This window comes from Mugil cephalus, chromosome 19 (assembly GCF_022458985.1).
Source record: "Mugil cephalus isolate CIBA_MC_2020 chromosome 19, CIBA_Mcephalus_1.1, whole genome shotgun sequence".
Taxonomy (NCBI): domain Eukaryota; kingdom Metazoa; phylum Chordata; class Actinopteri; order Mugiliformes; family Mugilidae; genus Mugil; species Mugil cephalus.
In genome coordinates, this window is record NC_061788.1 from 5,277,157 (window position 1) to 5,287,764 (window position 10,608).

At 43.7% G+C, this 10,608-nt stretch overlaps 1 protein-coding gene across 1 annotated transcript in view; it reads right to left on the reverse strand.

The window, feature by feature from the left end:
• lamc3 (laminin, gamma 3) overlaps positions 1–6,511 on the reverse strand; it is a 121,221-nt gene extending 114,710 nt beyond the window's left edge. The window contains exon 1 of the mRNA XM_047570643.1: positions 5,962–6,511. Within this exon, the coding sequence (XP_047426599.1) occupies positions 5,962–6,352 (391 nt within the window). The 5' untranslated portion in view covers positions 6,353–6,511. The remainder of the gene's footprint in view (positions 1–5,961) is intronic.
• Positions 6,512–10,608: the final 4,097 nt, after the last annotated feature.

Here is a 10,608-nt window from a genome sequence, read left to right on the forward strand (position 1 = left end):
CGCGGCAGAGTGGGATTTTAATCATTGGGAGCAAAGTGTACAGAGAGCAAAAGGACATTTGTGACAAATATACATTTACTTACAAAATTTGGGCTTGGAAGCATCTCTTTGTTAGTGGAAAGTCTGTGAGCACTGGACATTAAAGGGATACGCCACCCCTATGTGAAATTTAGTCACCGACCGTATTCCCCAGAGTTGGATAAGTGACAAATAGTGTTTTTATATTAATGATGTTTGATACCACCGATTTTTCTTTCTGTTCCAATACTGAGTAAAATTCAGGTTGGTATCGGCGATACCGATCTGAAACCGATCCGATATCGATACTTTAAGCAAATAAACTTAATGTGTTTGGCACATCTAAAAAAAAAAGTAGTGTATTTCAAATCATAGCTTCATAAAGAATACAAGATATCAGAGTATATTGAGGTAGTGGCCTCATTTACTATAAAATAAGACAGAGGAGCTAATACAACAACAGAAAGACCAAACAGAGACACGATTAAACAAAATATGTGAAAATGCTGTTTTAAATACTAAAAAAAAAGAAATAAGTAAAATACTAAGACCACTAAAATAAATTACTGCTTCTGCAACTTTTGTAAAATGACTCTGTCCTCTCCTCTTCTGTCCTCCTCATCATAAATGCCTCGTAGTCTGTGTTGTGGTTTAACCTGAGGTGTTTCACAAGGTTTGTTGTGTTGCCACAACTCAATAGTTTAGTTACTTTCCACTGTGTTCCTTCATTACCTCGAATAACTGAAGTATCGAAAGTAGAGAATTGATTTTAGGAGCATGAAGACCTGGTATATTCTAGTATCAATCCACACATTACTATTTTAAATTGGTCCAGGCATTGTCCTAATCTGGCAGCTGTTAGCTTTAGCTTAGCATGTAATGTAGCGTTGCCAATTAGCCAGTTGTTCACAAAAGTGATAAATAACGTCAGGAATTTTCCTAATTATTAGCACACAGCACCTGAAAACTCCCGGCTTCCGCCAACACACTGGTGTGACTGGTTTTCAGGTGCTGCGTAGCGTCTTTACGTGTGCTAGCAGTCCTTTGTTGGAATAGAGTCCCAAGGCTACATCTGCCCTGTTAATTGCATTGGCGTTTATACTCGATGTGAATGTACAGGTCACAAGAAGTAATAAGGAGAATTCTCGCGAATTCTTGCTAATTGGCAACACTACATAACAGCGCCTATGCTAAGCTAAAGCTAACAGCTGCTAATAGCTTAGGACAATGCCTGGGCCGATTTAAAAACGCCTTTTCTCACCTATCCAACTCTAGGGAATACAGCGAGTGACTATATTTCACACAGGGGTGGCGTATTCCTTTAAGTTTGAAAGTAATTTACAGAGCGGATGTAGAATTTTGTGTCATCGGTGTCATCGGGCCGAAGCCCTTAACGCACTGCACAGGGTCTAACCATTAAATACTAAGAATAGTATTTTGCAGATGTACTCTGAGCTGCACAAATACAGTGCTGACCTGTTCTGAGTCATCCGTGTCAGCCTAACACAGCTGGCCTCAACCGGCGCAGACTAAACCCACAAGTCCCATAGACTGCACTGTTTACCCCAAGAGCTGAGGTTTTTTTTTTCGGATCAGCAAATAGATGGAGGAGAGGGTTTACATCCTAATCATGCAACATTTCAAAGTTTAATAATGAATTCTTAGGTCTCGTACACCACGCACTGACGCCAATGATCTGAATGCCAGCCGTGGCAGGCTTTTATCGTTGCTTTACATCACACACAGGATGCTGCTTTACTTCCAATGAGAACCAGCTGCAGACATCAATGATTGAATGTGTGTGTGTGAGCGTGTGTTTCTCAACAAGTCTTTGTGGGAAAAACATGACCCCAATTCCTTACCAGCGAACCACCCAGCATTTTTTTTCTCCCCTCCACCCTCCCCTCCTCCACGCCTTCTTCCTCATTATGTTTTGTTTACTCCCCTCAAAGCGGCCCAACTTTTTTTCCTTCTACTCTTCCGTGGGCCCACTCTGACCTGGCTGCAATGTGTGCATCCTACTGCTGTGTTTATCATCCCAGCGTTTGCCCGTATTCCCTTCAGAGAAGCGCTTGTTTTGTTTGGAGAGGCGAAAGAAAACAGTAATGTAGAAGGCCCCCCCCTGCCAGCAGCCCAGATGGATCACAGAGCTTTCATATGCGGCAAAAGGATGCCACAGATACAACATTTAGGGACAGTATGTTGCATGAAAATGCGCGCCGGCGAAGCGTAATCCCTCTGCGTCGAAGAATCTAGACAGACACATTAAAGGGTTTAGAGGGTCGAACGCATTTGGGCAGTAACTAGCGGGAGCAAAGGTCAATTTAGTCTTCGGGAGACAGACCCGTGGGTGATGGGTTTGTTTGAAGAATAACAAACCCTTCAGACAACTCAGAGCATACCTTCGCAGCAGCGCCTTTGCCGCTTATCCCAGGAAGAGAGAACACAAACAACACGGCCAGACATGCTCGCTATTGGAAATCAATATTCTCCATTTGATGGAGGCGCTTCCTGCTTCTCGGAGCACGTGATGTAACGCAGTCGCACGGTCGGAGCGCTGGCATTTTCAGCCTCTGTCATCATTTCGTTCTTGTCTCGTGTTTCTTTGAAGCTCGGCCATTTGACAGGAGAGCGCCCACTCTCCACCAGGCACGGGAGGCGGGGGCAGAGCTGACATATAAAGACATTTTTTGAACACACATATTGGATGCAGCGACGCGGTAGTCCAATAAGGCCGACTGGGGCCTTTCTGTGTGTTGTTTGTATGTTGTCCCTGTGTCTTTGAGGGTTTTCTCCAAGTGCTCTGCACACATTTTCTGCACACACGTTAGGTTAACTGGTGACTGTAAATCGGCCATGGGTGTAAGTGGTAGTTTGTCTCTATGTTTGTTAACCCCGCGATAGACTGGTGACCTGTCCAGAATGTAGGTTGGGATAGTCTGTAGCGATCCCGCGAGCCTCCAGAGGAATTAAATACTATTCAAGTCAGTAAAACCTTCCTTAAAAATGAGAATAAACTCAAAACTAATTATTGTTTCAACGCGACACATCTTATTACAATATTATTCATTGAAGAAAACTCTTTTAAGTGAAGCAGGAAGTAGAAACAAAAATGGCAAAAAAAGACACAGCGCCAACTAGTGTTTTGGGGAGTGCTGTTACAGACCGAGGCAATAATAAATAAAATGGTAGCAGCCTCTATATTCTCCAGTATTTGCCTTTATTATAAGTTAAATGAGCACTGACACAGACAAAGCCCTCAAGATGTCAAGACAATGAATTACTTTAAGTTTAATTTTCGAAAACTTACTTAATTGAGTTCAATATCAAACATTTGTCGGGAGAAATCTAGCAGCAGGCAGGGCCTGAAGAAATGTGGGGCTGGTTGAGTTCCACTTTTCTAGCGTGAATAAAACCATGTCAGCAGTTTTTAGCCGGCACACTTTTTGACAACGGTAATGACTCTGGGAAGAGAGAAAGAATTGATTTTGCTTTTACTTTGATGGATTTCCTCCAGCATCTAGAAAGTGTCATTTCTCCCAACGTTGTGACTTCCTCAATCACAAGAGGCACATTCATTTGAATACAGAAAATAGAAAAGGTCCTCTCTGACTTCTTTCAATTTAGTGTTATATCAGATGTTTGTACTGTGCAGACAGCCAGAGGAGGAAATGAATGGAAAACATTTTTTTTTACAAGAGCAGTAATTAAAATGCATTCAGTCATAAAGGGAAACCCAGAGCAATATTCTTCCAGGATGCATCAAATTCCTGTGTGTACACCTTTGTTATTAAGAGACCTCTTTTACAGAAACACAGAATGAATGGAAGCAAAGAAAGGTGCGTGCACAGAAGGGTTTGAATTAAAGCTTTGCAACGATAATTGCTGCGGTCTAGCTCAGTTACACTTATTTTGGCAGTTTTGCTCAGCACTGTAATTGGATGATGATGTTAACAGCTCAAGCTGGTCCCATAAAAGTTTTCTGTTTGTTTTTTCAATTAGAAATGTCTTGAAATGTGGAGCACAACAAGTGAGTTGAGTGCATGTTCTCGCACAAAGGAAGCGATCCTTAAAAGTCAATATATTACATTTTAAACGATTTTACTGAATTAAATAATGGATATATGTATTTATCTTAGAGGTTCCCACAAATCTTTAGCTTTACTTGTCTAAACCACAGGTCTTCAACATGGGGTCCGTGACCCCTAGGGGGTCCACAGAGGTACTGCAGGGGCAGTCGCAAAATCTTTGACTAGACATTTTTTTAAATATTTTTTCTTTCTATTTTTACCCACAAATTTTGATTTCTTACATACACGAGAGCTGTCAATCTGAGCCACCTGTAAACAGAAGGACACGCCCCCATCGCTGCTGAACCAATCACAAGCCCACATAGTACACGTTGACTCTGTCAGGTTCTCTGCAATTAACAGAGAGATGCATGCTGCAATATTAGCAGAAGAGAAGCTAACAGTGCATGATATATATATATATAAGTATGTTTACATCAGGTATCTTCATGTTTACAGCAGTTGCACAGAAATAATAAAAAAAGGTTAGTTAATACTGAATGCAAAATGATAATAATAATGTATATTTATAAAGAGCACTAAGCCAAGTTTAATATAGAACACATATAGTAGGTAGGGGGTCCCTACAGTCTGGTGTCCTTGGCCTTGTAAGGCCTCATACGTTTGTTGAAATAGATGTTTTATTACCCCTTTATTTTTCCATCTTCTTGGCTAACAAATTAAAAATGTTGTTTTAAAAGGTGCATTTTGCAGTGTGTATCTGAGGTAATTCTATCCAAAACTCCTGTGCAAACTTTCACAAAAAAGTGAAGAGAAAACTAATATAATTTCAAGTGACAGTGGACTTGCTGAACCCCAATCTCTCGTCCCTAGCTACACAAAAATAATTCTACCTGGGTGGGGCTCGGGGGGTTAATTAAATTTACCTGCAGATGCATCCGGAATTAAAAAGTGCATCCTTTGAATTCCAAATGAATCCTCGCTCGGTCCTCTATTCCCTACCATGCCCTTTTCGTTTTAGTTCTATCTTGTGTTTGCCGCAACATCAAATAAAACCTGTTTCCGATGTCAGAGTTAAAATGGGTTCATGGCAAATAGGAACACTGGATTTGTGGCCAACGTCCGTCACCGTTTCTATGGAGGATGAGTTTTGTCCCGGATCTAGATGTAAAAGAATTATCTCCTTCAGTTCTGGCTGCAGAGTCTCAACCGGATTTGGACGTGTTCATCACCAGCGTTCCGTGGTGTGGCATGTGGGCTGAACGAAAGGCACCATGAGACACAAGTGGACAACAGCTTTGTTTTTATTTAGGTGGGCGTATGCTCTCGTCATCCACTGTAAACCCCACCAAATTCTCAGACATTCCCCTGTGAGTTGGGCTCCACAAATACTCACAAGTCTCAGCCGTGTCTGGATCAAAGTGTTTTTCTTTTTTTTTTTTGTCCTCTGAAATCCAAATCATGTGTTCAGCACATCTGCTTTGTATTAAAGATTTCTCTCCCCCCTATTGACTCTCAGCGCGCAACACAATGCATCAACATAACTGGCTGCACAGGAAAGAAGAAGGCGAGAAGCTGATGACACTTAATTTCGGTCGGTGTAAGAAAACCACCGGCATCGCTGTGAGATCCCATCGCCAGACTCTTAAGACCGGAACCCATCTGCAGCCAGTAGAGCGCTAAATCTACTGCTGATATTTAGATTGTCTTCCTGGAAAATGAAGTGCACGTGAAAAGCTTTCAAGAACTTTAGATGACATATGCACTACATCATTTCAGCCAGAGACCATAATTGAACCCTGAGCACACATAGCTGACCCAGACCGCAAGCTGCTCCGCGAGCCGGGAGAAGTCACATCTAAGAATGCAGGGGTCAAATGATTTAAGACTGTGGGTGACACACGCGTCTTACCAAGGTGCAGGGTGAGGTTGACAGAGTTGGGGTGCTGGATGCCATAGTACATCGACTGACTCTGCCACCACGTTGGCTCCTCGTTCCTGTGGAAGTCCGTGAGGAGGCCGGCGCCGTGGCTCAGGTCCGGATCTGAGGCGTCACAGTGGTGGCACGAGCGCGTCGAGCCGGTCTGCATGCAGTAGTCCTCAGGTGGGGAGCCGCACACGTTCGATGCCACCACGGTGCGATTGAAGGCCACGTTCTCAAACTTGGGCATGCAGCGGCTCGGACCGCCCCCCTCATCATAGCAGGAGTCCATCGCCGCCCGGACGAGGACGTGGTGGTGGTGAAGATGCTGGGAGAGCACGAGGGCCAGGAGAAGAGAGCTCACAACAGAAGGTGCATCCATGTCTACAACAAAACTTTCACACTTAACTTTGATGAGAGGGTTGAAGACTTGGGGGGGGGCGGGAAATAATGTCCAACAGCAACAGAGAGTAACTCCAGTCTGAAAGCGTCTTTGTCTGCTGTCCCTGTCTGTTTGCCTCTGCTAGATCTCCAACATATGTTCTCCCTCTGTGGCGAGGAATGAAGTTTACACAGAAACTCCTCACTTCAGGGGACTGGAGGAGGGACAGGGGTGGGGGCAGGAGGATCAAAAGGGGCCTTAAAACCTCTCCACCTGCTGGCCAGCGTTAACACTGCACCGCCCCCCCCAAAAAAGAAAGAAAATCAAAAAGAAAATAAATCTTACACAAAAACTCCCTCTATAATATAGCTTTAAATGTTTCAGCAGTGGTGTTGTTACATCTCTGGGCATTAGAGGCAGTGAGCACCCGCATTCACCGCTTATACACAATATCATGGATGCGGTGAAAAATGTACCTGGCAGTTTGCCCCCACAGCGGGACATTCTGGTAAAATGCTGACTGTAGAGACTCACAGTGGAAGATAAGAGGTGCTAAAACTGTCTGGAATATTTCAGCAGGTCACCATAAAGGGATGTCACTCAGGGGAGTACTGTCACCTAAAGGGACTATCTAGGAGATATATATATATATATATATATATATACGTCAGGGCTTGGAGGCAGGTAGATTATGGTATAATTGGTATGTTTGCTAACCTACTGTACACACCTAGCAAATTGGAGACTGTTATTTAAACCTCTAGAGAACGCTGAAGCGAGAAATAAAAAGAAAGAAAGATCATGTTTGGTGAGCTTTTGCCCTTGGAAAACATAACTTCTCCAGCTTTTTTCAAAAAAAAAAAAAAAAACAGAGTGAGTCTTAGAAAAGAGAAGAGTTGATATTGATATTCACTGACTAGCAGTATTGGTAGGCTCCGTGCATTAGCAGAGCATGGTGAACAACAGGGCTCATAAAAACTGGTAATGAGGGAAATCTGGTAGTAATCATGGCAGCAGCTACTTTGGAGGTGACTTAGCAGTAAGCCCATAATGTTGGTTGGGGGAGAGGGGGGCCATTTAGTGGAGAGGATTTCAAGGCTGTCTTCAGTTGATAGAGGATTAGAAATGCTGCTGCATACTGGACCATCTGCAGAATTTTCAGTGTGCACGCTCAGGCCGAGAAAAAAAAAAAGACCTGCAAGATCTGGAAAAAAGAAGGGTGTTACGGGGCGGAGGTGACACGTGCAGGGAGTAAAACTTAATACTCGGTGAGCTGGTACCAAGTTAGTGGGTCATCATTCACCACGTCTGGAGTTTCAGTGGATTTTGTTGGCGGGCCAAATACGATGATCTAAATATAGGGTAAAGTCTCTTGTGCCGCGTGACGCACTCCAGTGCAGGAGTGGAAACCTTTACACATACCTCGCATTACCTGTATCTGGAGCAAAAAAAGTTGCACTTCAAAAACAATGTAAAGACTACAGCCGACAGGCGGAGTGTGTAACAGTTAAGGGACAACAAAAGCCCCTCTGTTAGCTAGAAGGCTAGGACGCTAGAGCATCACAACCCATCACACAGAGCTGGCCTCTGCTATATCAGGCTAATCAGCTGGTCGACAGTAACTTCCTTCCAGGTATTTATGCTGTTGCAAAGATAGTTGTTAGGTCTGTCGAGCTGATTAATCATTCCAAATGACACTGCTGCTGACCGATGCTCATCGATGGCCTGACACTGGGCTTCAGGAATTAACTGCATGAAAACGGTGGATTCAACTCCTTGGTCATGAGTGGGCGTGACGTATCTGGCCGGCATAAGACTCCTTTTACTCATTTTCTCGTAATAATCAAGTGGCAACCTCCGGGTCTGAGGGATGAAGCCCATGTGGAAGTGCAAAAACAATGCAGTTCATCGAGCGGCCACTTGAGGCTCCAAAGGGGAGCAAATCCACATTGTGTCTGGATACAGGATTATTAAACATGTTTACAGCCTGGTACAGAAGACAAGTTTTAGTCTGAACAGTTTATTTCACTATTTATGACAACTGAAGGGGGGATTTTTTTTCTAACTCATTTGTTTATTTTTTATTAAGGTTTAAAATTCTGCATAATTAAGGGCGTTTCCGCTTTGACTGACCGTCAGTGGTCGACTAATGGGTAGAGGAAAGTTGGGTGGGCGGGTCTCAACGTCTGACATGACCCCCCCATGTCCATATCTGGAGTATCTGCGAGTGGGCGGAGTAAAGCTCATCCAACATGGCGGCCACGGGCTGCGTCCACTTTGGGCTTCATTTTCAAGGTTCAGAAGCCAGTGAGCGACGCTATGAGGGGTTTGCCCATATACAGTCAATTTCTACAGGATATTTCAAGATTCTTTCTCAACCGTGTCAGTGTATCACTGATGCAGCAAAGAAGTATGTGCACGACATACAGAATGTAAAGCAAAACTCAGTGGATTTATTTTGGAAAGGATAAACCTTCTGTATGAAAATCAAATGAAATGCTGCGGTGAAATCGAGTGCATTGAAATGCTCCATGAGTTTGCTACAAAAGCGAAACAATGACAAAGTGAAACAAGTCACGATCGGTCGTGTAATGACGTGCGCTCTAATCCTCTTTCTGGCAACAGCTGCGTCAAAGCTAATTTGAATTTGAAGGAGCGATGACCGAGGGAACCGCTCGAGGAGGCTTTGACGAAAACGACGGAGAAGCAGACAAAAGAAAGTCGTCATTCGACAGCACGGAACACGGAGAGACAGCCAGTGTGTATAGATGCATTTAGATGCTGTACACTTATGATACCGGTGGGATTTACTGCGAGGTCCTCCCCATATTTTCCCCCGCGGTTGCTTTGATTTATTGGGGCTCTGTCAGTACCCAGGCAGCGACATTGTAAAAGGGACCGCATCAATTTGCAGTGAAATCCTCGGCCGGGTTTGAATGAGAGCGGGCCTGGTTTCAAATGTCTGTCTGGCTGTATGTGTAACAGCCATTATGATGAAGAATCTAACGCCTCTGCAAACTGTCTTGTAGATTCATTATTGCGCCACCTACCATGTGCATTATGCGAGAACACACAGCTGCATGGGATGGCAGCGTGTTTGAACAGTATGCAAATGGAGTGTGGTATACACCCTGCAAAGAAAACAGATGAGAGGAGCGAGGTTTTTCTTGAGGGCAGATGAGTTTGCCCATCGACGTCTGCTGAATCAGGATGATGCTGCAAATCCATCTGCGGCGAATGATGTTCTTGACTTTACCCCTGGCACATTTAATACGCCAGGGAATCAAAGTCTTACAACAAAACTCACTTAACAGAGGGAGTCTTACTCTTTAAACGTGCGGCCAGTGTTCGAGCTGGATGAATAAGCTTGGCGCGTGGCGGGGGGAGAAAATAAGCTCCCGTGGGTATCTTATTGCTCGAGACCACCTGCCGTTCCGCAACCATTCACGCAAGTCGTCCCAGCGCTTTGCTTTGCTTTGCTTTGCTTTGCTTTGCTGCGACACAGGGAAAGAAGATAGACCCCAAACTCCGAGCATATGAAAAGCTTGTCAGAAAAATCACTCTGCCGACTTCATTCAAACTGGTTCTGTTTGAATGTTACGTGTCAAACACAAGCGGTGGGGCATAAATGCCGACATGTACATTGCACACGCATATTGTTTTACTTTCTCTGAATCAGTGTGACAGCTGTGTCACAGGGGAGTTAAGGGGTTTGGCTTTGGAAAACACTCTCTTGTCACTTCCTTTCTTAGTACCAAAAAATATGGAGTGTCAGGATGTGAACTGATACATCTCAGTTAAGGCCATTTAAGGGAACATTTTTTTTTCTTCTTTGCAGCCATCTGCCTGGTTTGGCTAAGATCTGGCTCCGATCTGTGTTTACCAGGAAACAGCCAGTACCTACTGGATCCATGCCCAGGACTGTTATGATATGGATGTCCTAGAACGTTTACAGATAAAAGAGAATATGGACAGATTAATAATTTCAAATGTTGCGTGTTTTAAGTGAGATATATACATATTTCTTCTCCTCTCTGTCTCTCTGCTTTAACTAGTGATGTGTGGATCGATACCGACATATCGATACTTCCGATACCAGGTCTTTACGCTCTAAAATTCATTCTCAAATCAAAATATCCATACTTTCGATATTTCAGTCTTTATGAAGCTATGATTTGAAATACACTACTCTTTTTAAGGTTTACCAGACACATCAGGGTGTATAGGTATCACCGATACCAGCCTGAATTTTTCCC